The sequence below is a fragment of the Epinephelus moara genome, chromosome 3 (genome assembly GCF_006386435.1).
Source record: "Epinephelus moara isolate mb chromosome 3, YSFRI_EMoa_1.0, whole genome shotgun sequence".
Lineage (NCBI taxonomy): Eukaryota > Metazoa > Chordata > Actinopteri > Perciformes > Serranidae > Epinephelus > Epinephelus moara.
Window position 1 is genome coordinate 32,937,031 of NC_065508.1, and position 22,142 is coordinate 32,959,172.

General features: G+C 41.9%; 1 protein-coding gene across 6 annotated transcripts in view; it reads right to left on the minus strand.

Annotated features, from left to right (window-relative positions):
- Positions 1 to 21,940, minus strand: part of acaca (acetyl-CoA carboxylase alpha) — a 40,057-nt gene extending 18,117 nt beyond the window's left edge. For 2 of the 6 annotated variants that reach the window (XM_050038022.1, XM_050038030.1), the window contains exons 1-32: positions 21,758 to 21,940; positions 20,259 to 20,517; positions 17,749 to 17,881; positions 17,406 to 17,544; positions 17,088 to 17,197; positions 16,909 to 16,990; positions 16,702 to 16,800; positions 15,784 to 15,890; positions 15,123 to 15,233; positions 14,692 to 14,901; positions 14,432 to 14,602; positions 12,956 to 13,117; positions 12,649 to 12,812; positions 12,355 to 12,505; positions 12,044 to 12,147; positions 11,707 to 11,934; positions 11,361 to 11,511; positions 11,116 to 11,250; positions 9,760 to 9,906; positions 9,486 to 9,674; positions 8,632 to 8,732; positions 8,236 to 8,324; positions 7,888 to 8,012; positions 7,683 to 7,796; positions 7,083 to 7,196; positions 6,908 to 6,997; positions 6,661 to 6,779; positions 4,658 to 4,681; positions 3,419 to 3,562; positions 1,802 to 1,904; positions 1,603 to 1,710; positions 1,459 to 1,515 (exon numbers count right to left, since the gene is read on the minus strand). In XM_050038022.1, the coding sequence (XP_049893979.1) occupies positions 1,459 to 1,515; positions 1,603 to 1,710; positions 1,802 to 1,904; positions 3,419 to 3,562; positions 4,658 to 4,681; positions 6,661 to 6,779; positions 6,908 to 6,997; positions 7,083 to 7,196; positions 7,683 to 7,796; positions 7,888 to 8,012; positions 8,236 to 8,324; positions 8,632 to 8,732; positions 9,486 to 9,674; positions 9,760 to 9,906; positions 11,116 to 11,250; positions 11,361 to 11,511; positions 11,707 to 11,934; positions 12,044 to 12,147; positions 12,355 to 12,505; positions 12,649 to 12,812; positions 12,956 to 13,117; positions 14,432 to 14,602; positions 14,692 to 14,901; positions 15,123 to 15,233; positions 15,784 to 15,890; positions 16,702 to 16,800; positions 16,909 to 16,990; positions 17,088 to 17,197; positions 17,406 to 17,544; positions 17,749 to 17,881; positions 20,259 to 20,488 (4,011 nt within the window). In that variant the 5' untranslated portion in view covers positions 20,489 to 20,517; positions 21,758 to 21,940. Of the gene's footprint in view, positions 1 to 1,132; positions 1,178 to 1,458; positions 1,516 to 1,602; positions 1,711 to 1,801; positions 1,905 to 3,418; positions 3,563 to 4,057; positions 4,208 to 4,657; positions 4,682 to 6,660; positions 6,780 to 6,907; positions 6,998 to 7,082; positions 7,197 to 7,682; positions 7,797 to 7,887; positions 8,013 to 8,235; positions 8,325 to 8,631; positions 8,733 to 9,485; positions 9,675 to 9,759; positions 9,907 to 11,115; positions 11,251 to 11,360; positions 11,512 to 11,706; positions 11,935 to 12,043; positions 12,148 to 12,354; positions 12,506 to 12,648; positions 12,813 to 12,955; positions 13,118 to 14,431; positions 14,603 to 14,691; positions 14,902 to 15,122; positions 15,234 to 15,783; positions 15,891 to 16,701; positions 16,801 to 16,908; positions 16,991 to 17,087; positions 17,198 to 17,405; positions 17,545 to 17,748; positions 17,882 to 20,258; positions 20,518 to 21,757 lie in introns of all 6 variants that reach the window. The other 4 variants (XM_050037989.1, XM_050038005.1, XM_050037996.1 and 1 more) reach the window with 4 other exon arrangements.
- Positions 21,941 to 22,142: the final 202 nt, after the last annotated feature.

The window sequence follows — 22,142 nt, forward strand, 5'->3', positions numbered from 1 at the left end:
CTCCGACTTTATATATAACACCACTCACTATGCTAATGAATAATACATTTCCTTTCATTCAGAGACATTTGATCTTCTGAATAATGCCTGGTAGCGCTGTTTGACGTTATCAGATGAAGTGTCCCACTTGCCAAAACAATGCCAGACCGATTGGGGACGCTCTCATCTGCTCACAGCCTTTACAATAAAAAAAAGACTGCAAAAGTGCACACACTGGAAACCTCCACAGCCATGATTAGGAACTGTGATTATACATCATATTCTACAATATAGTGAAACGAGAAGAAAGCATTTTAAGAGCATGAGCATGCAGACTACTGAAAAACCCCTCGGTGTAACAAGGGCCACATAATGACGGTGACACGGGTTAGCGTGATTAGCTCTCATCAGAGACTGCGGTGCCATCAAAAGAGAAATCAAAGCCTATTGTCAAAAATGACAGCAGAGGCGAAAGAACGGGGCATTTCTCAAAATCTAATCCTGTTTTAAATCCCTGTCATTATCATCGGGATGCTAGTGGGTGTTTTGTTGATAACGGGTCAGACCTGGAAAGATAAATGCAGCCCTGTGTACAACAGCACAATAGACAGAGCGTATCACAACACTGCTGTGATTGTGGGTTCAATTCCTCCTTTGCTATCCATGCTAAAACTGTGTGCTCTCATTACTGCAGTTACTTAAAAAGGCATTTAATGGTGACAAAATCTATGCACTGAGTTCACAGTCCTGGGGCTTTAACGACATCTTTAAACTGTAGCTCTGAAAACTAACTGCGGCTAACCCAAACATTTATCGATTCAGCACAATGGTGGGTTAGGTTACCTTTATTTACACTAGTGCAACAGAGTTGAATAAGCTTCCTCTTGAAACCAGGGAGTTGAACCCTATGGCTTGTCATGGAAAGATCAAGCAGTCACTGCTGGATAAAGCCCATGTCTGCTTGATCTCATTAACCTACCTCCTGTGGATTGTCTACAGTATTTTAAAACAGGTACAGTGCAAGTGCAACTGACTGTCTGGATATTTGAAAGGGCATGTATGAATTTTTTTTAATCAAATGCATTGATACTTATTCCATAAATCAAATCAAAGAGCCACCCGTCCTCATTTCCTTTGTGTTTCCTCTACTTACATGAAACCTCTGGTCCACCTCACAGTTGACTTGCTTCCTGAAATCCTGTCATCATAAATGCAGCAAAAGCAAGGCATGCAGAAAGAGATACAAAGACAAACAGGACAATAAGCTAAATTTCAAATGCAAATTATTACAATTGCCACAGTGATGTCATTCCATATAAACAAAGCAATAAAGTATTAGTAATTACAAACAGAAAGATGCACAACAACTCATTTGTAAACATTTTGAGACATGCTATTCAGGGCGGTTGAATTGGTGACATGCAGGGCAACACATTGTGGAGACAGGTAGCTGACCTAGTAAGTATTAATTAGGCTCACCTTCTGGGCCACGAGGAAAGTCAGCCTACGGATGCCATGTTCAAACAGCAGAGATTTCTGGAGTGGGAAAAGGCAAAAATGTCAGGATGAGAAGATCTTTCTGAGCTTTCTAAAAAAAAGTTAATGTCTCTGCTGAAATCCAACCTTTGACTGAGTGAACTCTCGGAATATGCCTGCCAGGCCTTCGTCATCAATGTCGCTGTCCGTCTTTATAGCCACATTCAGGATATGGATAGGCTCATCCTGGACACTCTGGATGACAAAGCAATTACACATTTCATTCTAAGGTACACTGTCACACAGGTCAATGACCGGCCTGTGAATATCAGTCTGTTCTCGTCACCTTGTTGTCCTCTTCGCCATACAGGACAGGATTACCTCCCTCTGGGAAGGTTGGACTTGGGGGAGGAGAGTCAGAGAAGCAGCTTAACACGTCGGCTATGTTCCTGTGGAGAAGAAAACAAACGTGACATTAATCACTCTTAAAATATTATCTTCACCTGGCAACAAAAGACATCAAAGTTAAAGTGGAACACCACCTAAATTCAGATTTCCAGTGTTATTTCCATGGCATGGGAAAGTTCAATCAATACTTGTGAAAATGAGCTACCCTCTCTCAAAACTTGTGATGTCATATGGTATAAAGTCTGTAGCTGCTCCATAGACAATGCATGGGCGACTGATTTTGTGGATCCACAGAATGTTTTTCTTTTTTATACCCAAATTAGCTTTACTGTATTATAGTGATCTCAATTCTGAAATAGAAAATGTACCCATATACTCATCACAAAAACACACCATCGCAGAATGGTGCATGTCAAACGGCCACCCATATCATTTTTAATGTTCAACCCCACACCGACAGCAGGTTGACACATGCTGGCGCTCTTGGATGCCCAGCAACACGGTCCTATTTCCAGCCTCACTGCCCCTGACAAAACACTTTTTTTACCCTTCTCACTCAGTTTTTACATCCCAGCTCCCGTGGCAGCTCGACTTTTCTTCTCACCTCTGCTGCTGCTGTCTCTTGTGTGTGTCGAGAAATACGAGATACGAGCTATACGACCCACGATCCCGTCATTATAAAGACAATGGCAAAGCTCTGGAGATTAGCTATTCAGGTGAGAAATCAAGTTTAAGTAGTAGGTGTCCACACTTGATTTCAAACTAATGCAGAGGTGGAAGAGGTACTCTTATCTGTTACTTAAGTAAAAGTAGTAACTTCTGCTGACGTGCTACAGTGTGAGGCTTCCTATTGGTGCTAGGGGTGACATTTGACATGAGCCATATGACCATAGACTGTAAAGATAATGGACATAGCTACAGTGACATCACCCGCTGGTTTGTGAACTCCTGTTCTGAAGCCTCAAGTTTGTTATTTCTGCCATTGCCACCTTGTTTTTTGGACTTACAAGTGACCATGGTTGGGCGTGAAGCTGGCACTATGGAGAAGCGAGGGGTGGATCTGCCCAAGAAGCCGAGGACACTATCTGCAGACAACCTGTCACTCAAAATGACCCGCTTTTAATTATGCGTAACTTTCAGCCTTAATAAAATGTTGTTTTGTTGTAAAGTTTGGCATTTTAACATGAGTGTCTTTGGGGCCTAACTGGCTTCTGGAGCCAGCCTCGAGTGGCCATTCAAAGAACTGCAGTTTTTGGTACTTCTGTGTTAGCTTCATTTTATCCCCAGAGATTACTGCTTGGATATGATGCACTGGCAGTATGCTTTCAGCTTCAGTGTTATCTATAACATCCAATCAATTATCTATGGTGCAGCTCAAGACTTTATAGTTGATGACATCACAAAGTTGAGTTTTTGTAGCCTAGCTTTTGGATTTCGGAGAGACTTGTTCGGGTTTACTAATATTTCTGGACTGTCTCAGGCGATAGTAATAATGTATGAGTTTTGAAAATGGGCATAGTTCCCCCTTAGGCTGTATTTCATATAAGGAACTAACCTGGTGAACTCCTGGAAAGAGCGGAAAGCGACCATGGCTCCCATGCGCTGACAAGGTGGTGTAAAGGATGTGTCAAGCAGGACGTCGCTGACACTGGCTACGTGCACCATGCCGTAGTGGTTTAGGTTGGATGAGAATGACATCCTAGGGTATCAACAGAGAGCAATTAGAATGGGAGTCTACCACACCACTAAAATGTCTCTGAGAAAATGACCCCCACCCACCCTTACGAACCTCACAACAGTTTTGATCCCTTAGTTTTTCAGCAATTTTAAATGCTGGGGTATAATTAAATGTGTGGAAACACGCACAATTATGTGCTTATTGAAGGGGACTCTTTGGTATAAAAACTGAATGAGGTTCAAATTACAAAATGCAAGTAGTAACAAAAGTACACCATTACATGTGAACACAGTGAAAGCAGCTATAAAGTATGTAAGGGATTTCTGACAGACCACGTGTTAGTCAAATTAAAACAAAAGAAAATATTCCTTTCACAGGAACAAGGAAACATAAAACCACCAGAAAGACCCTTGAAATATCCAGTTTCAGTTTGTCGGGTATTAGTCCTTCAATTGTAAGAAGCTGTCCCAGAAGTTACACCCACTGAAAGCACTTAAGAGGTTTTGTGTGTCAAACCTGTCCACAGATTCCGAATCTGAGGCATTTGTCTTCACCGCATTATCGTCCTTAGATTTACTATCTTGTGTGTTAAGGTCCTGGGGTTTAGTTTCCTGTAATCTAGTGTCGGCGGCTTTTACAATGTTCAGGATGGGAGCAGACATTCTCCTGGCAGGACAGTTACAGGTTTCAGTTGAGGAGATTCAGACTGGTGTAAACATTTCTCCAACGTGTAATCTGAATGATCTTACACCACCTTGCATCCCAAGTTATTCCAAATCTCCACGATATTGAAGCACATACACACGATAGTTTCGAATATAACACTCTTTCATAGAGACACAAACACACACACAAGGACTCAAAAAATGTTTGACACAGAGGCTGAATGCCAAGGCCCATGCTGTTGTCAGTAAAATTAGAAAACATCGTGTTTCTCAGTCAGATTAAATCCCAGTTGCTTGAGTAGTTTCATTTTGGGAATTTTTAATGCACCAAACAATTTGTTCACTTAATCACCAGATAAATTAATTAAAACATGAATTACTGCTTTGACCATGCAGCTAGCTAGTCTATAGTCACTAGTAGTCTATGCAATGAAAATAATGTTTACAATACCTGTTTAGAGTGGGGATGTTCCCTCTGCAATCAAACAACATTGATTACTAAGTGGTTAGTGGCAGGCATCAGGAGAGGGAGACAGTCAAGTGTAGCAGTGCGTGGTGTATGTGTGTGTGTCCTTTGACATGTTCAATTTGTTTTGCACTGATCGATATCTAAACGAATGCAATTAATGCAAAAATTGAGGATAGATTAAAGTGAAAATGTCTTTCTAGCCGTAAACACACATTTCACTTCCTGACTGCTCCCTTTACAACATGCATTATGTGATCCTAAAGCCTCCTTGTCCCGAGGTATACTCTGAACACAGAGAAATCATTTCACACTCTCATGCTGTCTTTAGTCCACAGTGATGAGCCAAACATGAAGGTTAATTCAGACACAATCACAAGCATGTAATCAAATGCGTGCACGACTGCATTCAAAGGATTTCTGCAACTAACTGCGTAAACAAGCTGAACCCAACACAGCAAAGCGACGACAAGCAAATACACTGATACACACATTCACACGCAGACAAACTGAACACAGTCACACGGGTGGGATGCAGAAGTGCAACATAAATGCCACAGTTTTTCGTCTGGTACAGGCTTTTTCAAATGCTGGGCGTGTACAAGACAAATCCAGAGTTTGTCTAAGGTTTCTCTCTGATTCTCAAGTTTTACATGGCGAAAGAGCGCCCCCGTGTTCATTCAGGACTTACGATGAAGTGCGACTGACATGAGACTTTTTTCCTTTTTGCTGATGGCACTCACATACTTTCGACAAGCCAAGAACAGTATTTTTAGTCTTACAAAATACCTTCTTTTGCACATGAGGAGCATTTACATGGAGAAGAACAATGAACAATGACACATAGCTGGGAAGGTGTGAGAGGAACCGTGGCACCATGGATGTGAGATTGTGAAGAAAACTCAAGCTCTTCACTGTTCACTGTTGCAGTGTTTTTCCAAATTGAGTGATATGTTTTGTGAAACCACAGCAAAGCTCCACCTATGTTACAAACACTCAGGCAATTGAACAACACAGTGGGCTGTGAGGCATGAAAAACTGAGGGAGCCACCAAATGATGCTGATAATTCTAAAGAAGAAAGCAGTGAGCAGGAACAATAAATGATAGCTGCACATGCTGCCGCTAAGATATATACTCAAATAACATGAAGCTGCATGCTGGTGCTGCCAACTTGCCAGCATCACTGCCACTAATGGAAAATTCTCCTCACTTTATAGCCATTCTTATTATTAATATTGATCCCTGTCCATAGTGCCGTTTAAAGGGATAGTTCGGATCTTCTGAAGTGGGGTTGTGTGAGGTACTTATCCATAGTCAGTGTATTACATACAGTAGATTTCAGTTGGCACCCAGTTTGGAGAAACAGGCCAACAGTACAGTACCAACACAGAAGCTAAGCAATGTATGTTGTGGACAGGGCAGTAGCAAAATGTTTTATAGCCACCTAAAAAAAATAATATCATTTCAACTGTAGGCTATATTTAGAATATTTTCATTGTTTTATCTTGCCTCCAAACAGCATTTTCTGACGGGTTACTGAGGTCATTATACCACCCTCTTCAATGCCAGGGTTAGTTTAGATTTACCAATGTCACACAATAACACAAACTAACTGATCGAGGCAGCAGTAGCAAGCTAAAACTACTGTTTTTGTCAGTGGAGTCTGATGGCGTTGAAGAGAGCATAGAGGGAGAACTAAAGCCGTTAATGGCTTCCCCGTCGGACAGGCCTGTCTGAAGCATAAACTTAAACCGATATTGATTTTTTTAGGTGACCAAAATACGTTTTCCTGCTGCTCCTGTTTACAGCAGTACATTACACACAAGGGGCGCGCCGTCCGCTATCTATTGTATGTAATACACTGACTTTGGATAAGTACCTCATACAAACCCTCTTCAAAAGATCCAAACTATCCCTTTATGGGAGGAGCAGCAGGAAAGGTGATGCACAGCATGTGAGCGTTGCTGGCATTTGATGTGACTTATACCTGTTGGGGTGCGATGTGGGAAGCATGAACTGGAACTCTACAATACATGTGTTGTCCCGCAGTTGTCGATGTTGAACGCTGTTAAGCTCGTAAGCAATGTATGCTCTGCGAACGTACACCTGCGGTTATTAGAGATAAAGCCGTAGACAACATTAGTTTGACATGTGAAACGTGTGCAATTTAACATTCAATAAAAATTAAATAAAAGGTAAACTGATTTGTGGATTGAGATCATTGTGTCTCTCACCTCAAGGGCAGCCATCCTGACAACCTGATTACTGTGGTAGAAGAAGTTGGGCAGAACATCAAAGATGGATGTTTCTGACAGGATCAGTTTCTAGAATAAAAGAAGACGGGTAATGAGTCATCTTGAAAACTTTCTCTTCTTTTAAGAGCGTTAGATAAGCTTGTTTATTGCCTACCTGCAGGTTCTCGATGCAGAATTGGTGTCCATACATATCAATGGCAGAGAGGAAGATGGACTCCACCTGGTTGTGCCGTAGCTCATAAGAGGGCAGGTGGGAAGCTATCAACACCTGAGTAGAAACAATGGATGAAATATAGTATGAGTTATATCACACTTCTCTCTTCACAGTTTACGAAAGTGTCCATGTCTTTACACTTCTCTTGGCTCTAGCTTTAAAATGTTTATGAGCATTACCATGCTTTTAATTCTAATTTTTTCTATTGTTTTGTTTTTCTGCCATGAAATTAAAGAGTAGACAGTGACATCTTGTGGTGAAACTCTCACCAGAGATCATGAATTGAAAAACTGGTCCAATTTTCAAAAGCAGGGGAAGGTCTGCTTTTGAAAATTGGACCAGTTTTTCAATCTGATTCCTAGGCCTATCTATCTCTGACATCCCTATTTAATCTGATCTTACCTGAACATATTTATAATACTAACTGAATAGTCAACCCCAAAATTTTATATGGGTAAATTGGTCAAATATGAATGTGAACGAGAGGGGACTTGAGGCTGCCATTTTTTCTAAATAGAGCATAAAGCATCCACATCTGACCTGTCGGGCTCGCAGTGCCACCTTGGCGTTGGTCGTCTTGCTGAGCTGGGTGAGTTCAGTCAAGATGGCCATCAGCTCATCTGTCAGTGTGGGATCACGGCCACACAGCTGGTCCTACACACAGGAGATGATATCATTACATAACACCACTAGGTAGATATCTTAAAAACACCTAAGTTCTGACTCAGCAAAGACAGACACTCACAATCAGCATCGTAACCAGCAGGTTCTTCTTGGTGACTTGAGCATGGGAGAAGATGTAGTTGAGCACATTGGCCATGTCGCCTTTGTTTTCCTCACGCAGTGCAAACACACACTTGTCATAGTGTCCTGTTAACAAGCCAACATGTGAGAGCTTTAGATATCAAAGACCAAATTCTGAGGTGTTTATTGTGAAATAGCTCCACCAAGTGGACAGAATATGTAAGTGCAATTCTACTGAAAAACTTGAAGAACAGCAAAGCCAAAACCCACATTACTCTTGCATGTGGCAACATGTCACCAGAATGAACCTTAGAAACCAATAATTAGGGGTGTTGCCACTGTCCCTCACCATTCTGAAACTGGATCTCCACTTTCAGGTATTGTCTGAGCAAGTCCATCACCACCGCCTTCATGTGACCTCGGATCCCACTGCGATACCTGTTGGGAGACAAACACAGTCTGGCTTGACACAAAGAAGAATACAGCTTTGTGGTAATTTGGCGCAGAAGAGGTAGTGACAAGGAACACAACTAATGTGCCATAAATCAATCTCAGTGTTACAAGTAAGATGACATCATGCAGCAAATTAAAGTATAGGCCTTTTAAACTTTGTGTCTGCCAAGGAGGTTGTTCCAGATTTATTATGTTCAACACCTGGTCTATGCAGTCTGCCACTGCCATCAGTCAGATTAACAGTACACCTTAAGACCCAAAATGTGTGTTATACTGAGAGTACTGTACTCACTTCTGCACCAACTGAACGATGCTTTGTGTGTTCATGAAGAAGACTTCTCTCTCTGACTTCTTGTTAAGAGTAGCAGCATGGCTGTCAAGGATGTTTGCAATCTGGAAAGATAAACAATATAAGAATTTAATCCAATTGCAATGCAGATTTATAAGCATTTAATCCCAGTGGCACTGATGACCCCTCAGAGAGTGATATTCTAGAGATAAATATAGTTAGAGGTGTGTGATAACGCCCTTTCACTTTAACATTAGTGTGATGGCCTTTCTTTGCTCTTTATAAACTGTGCATGAATATATGAAAGTGTCCAAAATGTTTTACCACTAATAACTTATCAAATCCAGTGGACTGTTTAAATAGGCCATGAAATTGTTGGAAGACCTACCTTTTGTCATTACGGACTGAATTATAAAGTATAGATATTAGAAACATCACAACTATGTCTTTCAACACAATTCACCAGTTATATACTTTGAAATAATTTGCTTGCACAAGAAACTGTGCAAAAAGTCAAGAGGAGGTGGACACTTTTTTTTTTGTAGAAATCTTGAGTGTAACTTGACACTAGAGTTGAGAAATCTCACTGGCAAAAAAACTTTTAGAAGCAATTCATGACTGGAAACTGCCGTGTTGTAGATGATCTAATATGGCAGCATTGAAAATGTGCTCTATATTTATACGTAACTAATTACTCTGTTCTCTGAAAACCAGGAGTTACCATGAAAACCAAGCATTTCTATTAATGGCACAGAGATAATGAACAGTGAGGCTAGTTTACTGTTAATGACAGGGTATTATTAAAAAGGATTCTGTGGGTTTGTTTATCATTATGTGTGTATGTGTTGCTGGGGCACCTGCTGGCTGGGAAACTGGCAGAGCACGGACGTGATGTTGCTAGCATATTGAGCCATCTCCTTCTTGATGCACTTCTCCACAGCAGGAGGGATGCGACCCGACACACTGGTCATGATGTCTTGGAGCTCCAGCAGAGGCAAAGAGGGGTCGCGCATGGTTTTCATCAACCTTTCCACCCACTCCTTCAACTAGGACGGACAAAAGAGGCATATATGTAAGGAACTGCTTCCAGCTGGAGGGGTTAATGTCGGTGTGTACCCAAGTGTGTGTTACCTTAGCACTAAAGAAAGGCTCAGGAAGACAGAAGCCATTCATGATATGAACAAGATGATCCAGTGTGTTGTGGAAGACTCTGTGTAGCTTCTCCCCCCTCAGAGCTACTGCCTGGATAGTAGGCAGGGCCCCTGTGTGCAGCTCTGCCTACAAGATAAAAACAAATACTATTTTAACATTTTACATCATTGTTGTGCATATGCTGTTTCATACACAAGCATTGTCAATAGTGTAATCTAGTAGGAAGTAGTGGACATACTCTGAAATAAGCAAGCTGCACAATCCCCTGAATAATATTTGTCCAAGACAGCAATAGTTTACTCTTTGTTCTTTACTTTTTTAGTAGGCTTCCTCTCAACCATTAAAGGGTAACATTGCTATTTGTCAACCTAGACCCTACTTTCCCATGTCTGTGTGTCTAAGTGACTTATAGGAACAACAGTATTTAATATTGGGCCAGTATTAAGCAAGACCGCTGCAGCCAGTTGTGGTGAAACCTGCGAGCAATTGAGCGCCATCAGTTTTCCTCTACTAAAATAGCTTGTTTTGCCACTGACAGGATTAGATTGCTATTCTAAGGGTCTGACAACATTATGGAAAGGATCTCAACAGAGGTCATCCTCTTTGCTTAAGAAGATCCTTTTTGATTAACCAGAAACAGCCCTAAAATCGCTTTTGACAAACCCACCAGACTCCATTTAAATAAACTGTAATTTTATCATTGGTTTGGTTGAAATAAACCTTAAATTCACCCAGTCAGATGTAAAAATAAACCTGTTCTATACATGCTAAAATCATTGTTTATTTAAATAACAATCTGAGCATGTCATAGGCAAAATCAAGCACGTTTAGTGGATGTAATTTGACTGTGCTCAGTTGCCCGCAGGGATTAGATTACAGCCAAAATTTGCCACTGCTGGCTGTGGCGCTCTCGCTCATACTGAAAACAGCTTCAAAAACTGTTGTTCCCATTAGTCACTTAAGACACAAAACATGGGAAAGTAAGGTCCAGGTTATAAAACACCAACACGCAGACACCCATTCCCCTCAGATAATTAAGCCTTTATTTTTCTGACTTAACAGATTGATATATCAAGAACAAAAATGCACCCACCTAAATAAATTAGACTCATAGAGGAAGTAGAGTGTGTCTCTTGTGTATGAAAATGTATTTAGACCTCTGTCATTTTGACAGCTTGTTTTGCTTGCTTTTCGTATTAGGAGCTGAAAGCTAATATGTATGGCCTACATAAAGACATATTACATATAATGGCTCATTTTGTAGCACAGAAACAGGAAATCATACTTGCCATATTGTGTATACCTGTGGAGACTTCAATATTAAACACAGTGTACCTGTTGCACTCTGCTTGGGTCATCTAGCTGCAGCTTGGCAATGACACAGCCAGGCTCCAGTGCTGCTCCAGCCCTCTTCACATAGTGAATACAACCAGACTCTGCAGCTGTGAGGGTCATTACCATCTTCATCACCTGGAATTCACAAGTACAAAGTTTATATCCATACAACTTCAACAATACTAAAATGAATTTGGACAGTTTCCATCTTGTGGACAACATACATAAGCCTTAACACACTGTACCTCTATTTCAGCATAGCACTGGCCAGAAAACACATGCCCGCCATCCTCGACTGTGTACTGGATAAGCTTTCCTGCTGAGGGAGATCGCAGCAGTGAAGGATCGTTCTCCTTTTCAAAAACACAAGTCTTGTTCCCAATTGTGATGCGATACCTGTAGGGGAAAAAAAGAATTAGAAGATTGGAGTGCATCAAGTAATTACTGTAAAGTTGTCAAGATGTTTTCAGGCAATAAATTGGCAAATTAAAGATGTGTCATGTCATCATCTTTTATTTAATTTCATTCTAAGCTGTGGTGAAGTTACAGCTCATTTAGTACTGACAATTTCATTCTAAAGTTTCCTCCTACCTGTCCACCTCTTCCTTCATGTAGGTAGTGTAGCTGCTTCCATCATATGACAGCAAAAGACCTCCATCACTGAGGCGATGGACATCCACCTCAGCAGAGGAGTTGTTCATGATGACCACATAGGAGTTGGGAGACTGGCGGGTCACTGTCAGGACGTACTTTGTGCCTTCATAGATCAGCTCCACGTCCACAGTGTTGAGTAGTGTGTGTGCTGGCAGCACCTGGCCCCTGGTCGAAGAGTAAAAAGCGTCTTACATTTTCTATTCAAGCACTGCACAGGTTTCCTTTTTACCAAGTATATGCTGGTTGAAATGGATTACTATGGCATGTCACATACCTTTCCAGAGAATGCAGAAAGTTGGACACACTGTTCCTCAGATTGACATCTGCCACATGTAGCGCCCCGCTCACAATTCCCAGCATGGTGTCGGGACGTTCCGCCTGCACGCAACATACAATTTACTTCTTAGCCAAGAAAACCAGACATTCAAGCTTTAATTCAAACCGCAGTAGGACAAACCACAAGGTCTTACTAGTATCTCAACACTTAGACGTAGTGTGGTTTCAGCACCGACATTAAAATATGAGTCAGTATGTCAAACTTATATTAGCGCCTCCAGTGGTCACAGATGGAACATCGCTGCCTACCTGCATCTTCTCTGAGATAAGCCTGTCCAGCCAGCCAGTGTCAATGCTGTTGTGCTGAAAGCTTTCAGTCTCCAGCAGCTTAATGAGGTATTCAACTGTCGTCCTGAAGTCTCCTCTGATAGACAGCTCCTTCAGAGCCACCACCATGTTGCTAGAACAGACAGACACAACCATGTATATCAGCGATAAAAACAACTGCATAACAATTATCTCCAATGGTGGATGTATATTAAAATTAGCAATAAATAAATCAGTGATATTTCTGACACTGCAATGTTTTTAGTGGGTACTCACGAGATGGCTTCTTCTCGATTCTCTCCCCAAGAGAAACAGTGTCCAAACTGTGAGTCCGCAAACTCATGCAGCCCTCCAGCGGCGGCAACACTGAAGTAGCCCCACACGTTCTTATTGCTTCTGAAGTTCAGCTCTTGCACTGTTCCGGAGCTTGGCTTGAAACCCTGCAATCACACCGTATTTCATCTTCTCATAAACTAAACCAAAAACAGCTAATCTGACATTAGGAGAAGAGTAACAGAAGCAATAACAGCAGCCTTTATTTGTGGTGCCACAGAATTTTTTGTGTACCAGGAGGGTACCTTACCTCATCGGGGTTTTCACTGGTGATACGTGCTGCAATGACATGGCCCCGTGGGGAGGGGGCTGTCGACAGACCCTCAAAGTCAATGGGAGAGTCTCCCCAGGGCTGGACCCCATAAAGCATCCTGATGTCTTTGATTCTTTGAAGAGGAATACCCATAGCAATCTAAAAGGAGATAGTGGTATTAGCACAGCACAAGTTTATGCACTGGATAGGGATGGAAATCAAGAACCGGTTCCAGTCGAGAACCAGTTCTAAACTACGGAATTGTATGCCTCCAAGCTTATCAATTCCTTTCATCAATGCCAGCATGTTTTTCTGACAGGTGCAGACTGCAAAACAATGACATGAACCTAATGCGTCTACGCTGCTGGAAACTTGCAACAAGGAGTCATGGCAGAAAGAAAGAGACAGTCCAAAGCATGGCTTCATTTCATAAAGACAGATGACACCAGTGATGTTTGCAATTGCAGATAAAAAGATCATTTCAAGTCAAAGTGGAGGCACCAGCAATAGGCTGAAACATCTTGCTACACAACATGGGCTTAAATTCCAGGAATGCCACGTACTAGATAATCTATGCTTGATTGTCACTGCTGCACTGCAACATGTCTGTAACCGAGGGTTAATATCCTGTTATCATAACATTAACACCAAGCTGCGTCACATGCATGGCCTTTTCTCACTTCGTTTCTACACTGTATTCAGACTGATTATAAAACAGTTGCTTTGACATTGAAAACCTGTGTAGGCATACTTTTTTCCAGACGGAAAATTGAAAAGGAATCAAAGGAATCGGACCAATAAGCAAAATCAATAATGGAATTGGTATTGATAAAATAATACTAATTCTCATCCCTAGCACTGGAACAGACATACATATATAGAACATTAACAAACAGGCTATCAGGCCATGAACAAAGAAAGTAAACAACTCATTATGGAGCATATATGGATTATGAATGCATTTGCATTGAATAAACAGCATTAGTTTGCCCCTGCATGTTTAACTGACAGTTGTCAACATCATGATTTTTAGTTTTATAGACGACCAACAAACAAAATCTTTCTGACAGATAGTGAGTCCTGTTGTAGCCTGGAAAATAAGACCTGCATCCTTTGTGCCAGACAGAGTGTGTCACTCCCACAGTCATATCCAATCAGCTTGGCTGCAAAGCTTTCCCAGCAACACTGCCCTTCAGCTTGACTGCCACTGACCTATTTACACACAATCCTAAACACTGCAGAACAGACCACGTGACCAAGCGCTGCTATAACCACTGGATCTACTACACCATTGCTGCATGTTGCCTCCTTCTTTTGCAATCGGTTGCCATGGAGACAGGGGGCCTGTCTAGCGCTAGGCGGTGAACCGTGTTAATTTGTCTGCTACAGGACTGTCACAGACTCAAACGCTCTGTGTGTGATGTAACTGAGCATGCTCTTGTAATGCTGCAGGCGTGTTGGGGTGGGACTGACCTGCAGTTGGGCAGCGGGCAAGTTGACATCAGCCACCATCTCAGTACAGGGGTGTTCCACTTGCAGACGAGGGTTGAGTTCCAGGAAGTAGAAGCTGCCATCCTGGCTGTAGAGATATTCCACTGTCCCCGCACTGACATATCCCACCATCTTTGCCAGCTTCACTGCACACTGAGGAGAGAAAACAACTGTGTTCAATTTACTTATCTCCATTTATCTTTAGCAATATATAAGTACAAACAATGCTAAATGGGTGGTACCCTTTCCATATCCTCAAACACGTCAGAAGTGGCGATGGTAGCAGGAGCCTCCTCTATAATTTTCTGATGCCGTCGCTGCACGGAACAATCTCTACCAAACAGGGAAATGGCATTGCCGTACTGATCAGCCAAGATCTGGACCTCTAGGTGGCGGGCATGCTTGGCTAGCTGCATGACAAAAATAGGGGATCCTGGGACTTCCGCCTGGACCTGGAGAACCAAAGACAAAGTAAATCCCTGCAGCCAACAAATGCTCAAAACCCCTTTTCTAAATGTCTGTACTTTTTTTGCCCTCACTGAATCCACCTTGGTGCGGCCACATTTTCCCGCTCGGATCTCTAATGATACATTCAAACCTTATTCTATAATATGTTACGTCCTGCATTAATTAAATAAATTAAATGCTGGGTTTAGTCTGAGTTTTTTCATACCTGTCTGAAGAGGTTAGGGAAATCATCAGCACAGTTGACTTTACGGATGCCTTTGCCTCCGCCTCCCTCCGAAGCTTTCACCATGACGGGGTAGCCGATTTTCTCTGAAGCCTGGCAATGGAAACATACAGCTTTTCGGCAAACATGCAAAAATGCACATGCAACATTCATTTGACATTACAGATGAAGGAGAGGACTGTCGACTTTAGGAGGGCTGGAGCAACTCACGCCCCCCCTACAGGTGGATGGTAAAACTATGGAGACAGTACACGGTTTTACGGTCTTGGGCATGCACATCACAGACACTCTCTTGGAGCCAGAACACCGCCTGTACTTCCTAGAGGGCTACAGAGAGCTGGTATGTTCATATCCATCCTCTTCAGGTTCTACAGATGAACTATAGCAAGGGCTCCCACACTTTCAAGGACTTATCAGTTCCTTTCCAGCCCAAATTCCCCTCAAATTTGAGGACTCAACACAGTTCAATGCTGGTATTTTTGCTTTGTTTTAGTTCCCCGTTTTTATGTTTTGTATTATAGCCCAGGGGCACTATATTACCCTCCTGCTTTATAAATAACCTTTAAGAAGAGGAATGACAATAAACTTGAACTTAATTACTTAAGGACTTAATTATGACCTGCCAGTTAAATGACATACTTACCTTCAGGCCGTCCTCCACATCCTGGATGCAGCCGAGCTCATATAAGTCAGTAGGAACATTGATTATTTTCTTCTTTTGGTTGTTCTCTGACCATTCTACTGTCAGGCCTGAGAAAAACGACAGATTGCATATTTACATACAAGTAAACACCTACCTAGTTCAACAAGTAGTTGCAGTTTACATCCATGACTGTCTAGACTCAAACAATAATATATGTTGTGAAGACTTAATTTAATAAAAAGGTACTAGCTACTACTGGTAATGTGGAAGTTATCACTATATATTGATGTGTATGATTCCAGTGAATCATTTTCCAATGAGAAACATGCTGTCTTCACTTAGAGACTATTTTTCCAGAGGAGAACAGAGGACTGATAAAGAGCTTTCTCACATGGTCAATATCAGCAAAACCAATGAGCTTGTGGTGGACTAACAGAGGAACAAGACAGAACACAAAGTTGTCTATGATGACAGACAATGATTCAACCATGGATGTTGCTGCAAAGACGCACCATATTCTAATATGTGGATGCTTCATATACAACCCAGTAGCACAGAAGATTTATACAATAAGAAGATCATTAAAATCTTCTCTACAATCTGAAACCGGGGGGGTAGACATGAGGTCACTGTCATATTGACCTTTGACCAATAATCGGCATCATTTCATCCTTGGGTCCAAGTGGATGTTTGTGCCAAATTTGGAGAAATTCCCCGAAGACGTATCTTGGATATCGCGCTCACGAGAATGGGACAGACAGACAGACAGACAACCCGAAAACATAATGCCTCCAGCCACAGCTGTTGCCTGATGTATTTTTTTTCAATAATAAAAGATTTCCTTTTGGATTTTCAAAGCTGATCATAAACAACCTTAATAAAAGTCTATCTTTGGACCCCACACAAACTGTGACCTACCTGCGCCGCTCCAGGGCAGGGTTGGAATGCCAGCTGTCTGAGCCACGATAGACGAGGCAATCTTGTCTCCTAGAGCCCACATAGCCTGACTTGGGGGACCTGGGGAGGAAGTAAGTAATAAAAAAAGCATTTTTTATTGAGTAAACTGATATCGTGAAGGTAAATTAAAGGGTCAAAGTGATAGACAAAGTAAGAAAGTTCTCTTACCCATGAAAGCAATGCCATTCTTGTGAAGCAGCTCTGGGAGTTTGGGGTTCTCCGAGGCATGACCCCATCCAGCCCACACTGCCTGTGAGGGACAACAGAATGACAATGGATATTCAATCAACAATACAATTATTAATTACTGTGGGAAAACTGTAGATAGATTTAGTGTTTGGTGGTACCTGAACGGGTATGCGTTTAGCAATGTCCAGAATGAGCTCGACATTGGCGTAGTTGTTGTTATTGGTCCCTCCTGGCACAGGCACATAATGATCTGCCATTTTGATGTACTCTGTGAAAGACAGAACCACAAGAAAACAAATTCCAAATCATCGTTCTGCAGTCACATTTACAAAACTCCTTATTGGGTACTAGTGGACTCTCCTCTGAATTAGCTGTGGTGTTTGAAGTCCAGCATTTTGCCATGTCACTGGAACTACAGGTAGTACGCTTACTCAGGTGTTTTACATGTTCAGACAGCTCATGCTAAGGCGCCTCACCTGCATTGGCCTTCAGGTCCTCTGGGGTCACCATGACAACAAAACGGATCGCCCTTTCATTGCGAAACATCTCGTAGGCCCAGCGGCGGATGGAGCGCATGCATTTGACTGCTGCAATGCCATTGTTGGCGATAAGCACCTGGGGATGCAAAATAGTTCAGTTACTAATGTTGATCAGCTCACATAAATTAAAATACTTTATTAATCATGGCTGGTCACAGATGCAAAATTACTTTACACTCATTATTAAAGAGGTTGTACAAATTACTGAGATTTATTTCTGAATATGACGTGATTTATTCTGCCCATCCTTTCAAGAATGTGTTAAATAAAAAAACCTCACCTTCTCGATAACCTTGTTGCCACCAAAGCGGGTGACAAATTCAGCAGGGGAGGCCACGGTGAAGTCCCTCTGGAGGTCAATACGCCGGCGATCTCTACCTTGCTTCACCAGGTGCAGCCCTGACATGCTAGGCCTTTGTAAGAAAAAAAACAAACAGCCCATTATATCACCTCAAGTTTAGTCAGAACAGGTTATTGGGGAGCTCTGCTAATAACAGGCATTTAACTCATAACAACTGACAAGGCCTTAGAAAATTTACCTGCCAGAAGCAAACTATCACGCAAGTCTTTTGCCAGCAGTTGCGCTTTAAAATAATTTATGTTCACAGCCCAGAGGATAACGAGACACTGATATCGCCTCCTGTTGATAAGACTGGTCTAAAGAGGAGGAATTAACTACTGTCTCTTATCTTAAACTTTATAGCTTGTGGGTAAGTTGCAATCATCTTAATCTATTACAAAGTATTAGAGAACATTTGAAAACTCGGTCATGATAGGAATGGGGGTGAGGATTTAGGAGTTAAAGTAAAGGGTCAAGAATTATATGTTTAAAAATGAAACAGTTTGCTTACAGTATGACGGTGCATAACATATAATGCATAACAGAGCAGGACACTTCCTCAAACATATTTCTACGCTTCTGCAAGTGCCTCCAACAGGACTTTTAGAGCCCTCTGAAATAAGCTCCACACCAAGGGAAACCATAAACCGTAGTGGGTACTGAGAGGAAGTCTTGTCAAAAATATTGATTTCTCATTAAATACTGATTCTAAGTACTTGAAACAGAGGGTGGCATGGTGTGCAGTGATTAGCACTGTTGCCTCACAGCAAGACTGTTGCGAGTTCCAACCCACCAGTTTGCTTGTTCTTCTCTTGTTAGCATGAGTTTTCTCCAAGTTCTCCAGCCTCCTCCCACAGTCCAAAGACATGCAGGTTAGGTTAATTGTTGACTGTAAATTGCCCACAGATGTGAATGTGAGCGTGAATGGCTGTCTGTCTCTATGTGTTAGACAGATGCAGCTATTTTTCCCTGTGGTACCAAAACTGGAATCAAATATTGATATTTTCCAAGGTATTGAATCAAAGTTAGAAATTCCAGTATCGTGGCAAAACTGGTGGGTAGTACGGGGGAGGGATATGACCATCAGCTGGGGGGCGTGACAGTAACTGAGCTCATTTGGCTGATTGTTTTCTGTGGCCTGATACTGCATGATTGCATCACCGTAGGCTTACCAGCACAAGGCAAATGAGTCCCTACTGAATAGAGGCTCGGCCCATCTAGCTGTGAAACCACTAGAGTGTTTTTTTTTCTGTCCTGTGAGAGAGACAACTTGAGTTTTAAATGCTGTTCCCTGTTGTTTCAGTTAAGCCAAATGTCTCTCATCCTCTTTGTCCTTGGTAAACTGATCAAACAAAAGCAGACTGGACAGAGCAATGAACCCAATGTCTTGTATACGGTAGATAATGTGGCTCTAAAATTAAGTTTTCTAAATAGCACACAAAGTATGTGAACAACCAAAAACACCACTATCCACATGGCTACCAGCATAATATAACAATCTTTAGAAACCAGATAGCATAAAAAAAAAAAACATAAAATCATTTTTAACCTAATGGAAAAGAAGAATTGTGTAATTATGGGGAAGTTATTCTGTAGGCAGTTACCTACATCACTATCAAACCAACTCCTCTGTGAGGCTTTGGGAGAAAAATGTCATTCACAAGCCCCTGTCTGTGAAAGTGACAGTGGAATGAGAGGTGTGGGCAGCCCAGTAAGACCGGAGGCTGGCAGAGGGACTAAAGACTGCCGCAAGCTTTAAACAAAGTTCTGTTGCTACTGAAAAGTTCCTTTCAACGGTTGGCTTGGAAATTTGTGATCATTTTACCAACGTTCACAAACCAACATACTGAAGTCTATGCCTACTTTCCAGGCTTACCACATAGACTCAGAAGGATACAGGCAAACCATTTAGCAATGCGCAGCTAGCGAAACCACATTCTTTCACATGTGCTGTAGAAGGGGCTACCCAGCGTAGGAGGAGGAGCGTACACACTGAACGCTCATTTTGGAGTACGGGCTTGCTTCGACAAGTTTAGTCTCACGAGACAGCATTTGAATTTGTACATTTTCTATTTGTATCACATATTTGCACACCACTAAGAAATTATGTAATTCAATTCATGATGTGTAAATTTAATGCATCACCCTGAGTGCAGTTTGAGTAATCCAAAAATAATGGAATTGCCACTGAGACTACTTATCTTGAACCCTAAAAAAACAGTAACAATTTTCAAGTCAGAAAAATGTTTTAAGTCACTAAAACACGGGACGCTCTTGAATCAAATTTGTCTGCATGCCTGACAAAAGAAAATGTTTAGAATACTTGAACAGATTTTCAAAGAAAAGCCTGTATCCACATGTACAACTCATATCATAATCCCAATGTTCATGTTGTAAATGATTCTTGAGAAACTACAGGTAATGCCAACAGACCAGGTTTGCATTCTAACCTCAGATTGTGCATGGGGCCTTCAATGTGGTCAAATCCCATTTCAAAGGTGCTGCTGGAGCTATCAGAGGATGGTGACAAGGAGCGAGCATCCTTTTCCTCAAGCTGCAGGTCAAGCTTCCCTTGGATTTCATCCTCCGAGTTCTCCTCTGACACTGATCCCACAATGAAGTGAGAGTGCAACGCCGTGACGGAGGGGCTCTTCTTAGCAGCACCATCCTGCTGTGCCATGGCTGGGCGACACGAGCAGGCTGCAATTACTGGCAAGAAACACAACAGTGGCGGCAGCGGTTATAAAGGAGACACAGAGTCCAAATATCAGGAGACAGTGTGACACAAGACCGCCTTGACTGACCGGCGATGCTGTTTGTCATATTGCAAAAGTGGGTTACATGAACTTAAGCATCTTGATAATGCAACTGATATTGCAACACTTGGACTCAATCTAGGAGCATCAGTACAGTGTGTGCAGGATCTGAAAGAGTGCCATTACTGGACATGCATAAAAAAAAGTTGTATATCAGATTGCAAGGGTTGAATGACATTTGCATGTAATGCTGTTCATACTGTTGTCAGTAACCATACAGTATCTGCAGCATTGTTTCAGCCCTAAATATCTGCAACCCCATGAAACAACCCTGCCTTTGTGAGGCACATGCATTCAAACAAACAAACTATAAAACATGTATAAATCCTGCCTGCATGTGAGATACACTTAAAGTGTGTCTACCAATTGAAACCAATGCAGGCAAAAACACTTAACCCATCATGTAATGGTCAACACAGTTGTATGACCACATTGCATGTTGCATACATTGATTTCAGGGCACAGTTGGCTGACAAAACTAGGTAACAATGAACTCCTACTCCACTTCCTCATTTAGTAAACTTACCAAAACGTCCTATACAATGTTAATTAGAATTACCGTATGGAAACAATAAGATTTCTTGTAATTGTCACGGTGCTGTCCGACCTGTCTCTGTTTCCTCACGCTGCTACAACTTAAGTTTTTTTCCACCTGCTCGGGCAGGTGGTGGGAGTAGCCTCCCAGGTAAGGCACACCTTACCTATCGATAGCTGCTTGTGGGACCAGAAAAACAAGCCCAGCACTGCCAGACACGCTGCAAACATGAGCAACGGGAACATTAAAAAATGTCGAAAACCGCAGAACAGAACGAAACTTCTGACTCAAGCCGTATTTTCTTAACCGGCAAAGCTAGCGAACTGCTTTCTAGCTAGCTAAGGTTAGCGTTAAGTCAACTACCTGTCAAGTCAGAGCTAGCTGCCTAACTCAGCCGCTACAGATACAATGAGGCGGGGATGCTAACAGCGTAGCTGTTAGCTTACTGTAATACAATTATAATGCCACCGTAGTGTCTCTAATACAGTGCATTGTCTGCAGATGTACTGTATTCCACTGCAGCGTGGTCGGAATCTTCTGAACGCATCTGATGACAGGCAGACATAATCTGAGATAACCATCTCAGCTAGCAACTCACCGGTGGAGATACACCGAAACGGAATCCTGAAAAAGTTTGTGTCCGGCAGATCGATAATTTAGTTATGTCTAGCAGACATCTCTGGTTCCAGTGATGATGACAAAATCACATCATGATGAGGTAACAGACGCTTAAACAGCAGAGAGTGGGGTGATGTGATGATGCGCAGGCAGGTTACTCCTGGACATTGACCTCTGACAGGAGCTTCCGCTATAGAAATAGAATAGCTAGAAAAGACTTCACAACAGATGGCATGTGGGGAACCAAATAGAAAATAGTTTAAATATTGTATACGTATAATATATAGCATGGAATATGGAATTGAATGAAAAATAGTGACGTTAACAAAAACACACCTTCTCCAACTGTAACAAAATTAAAATAT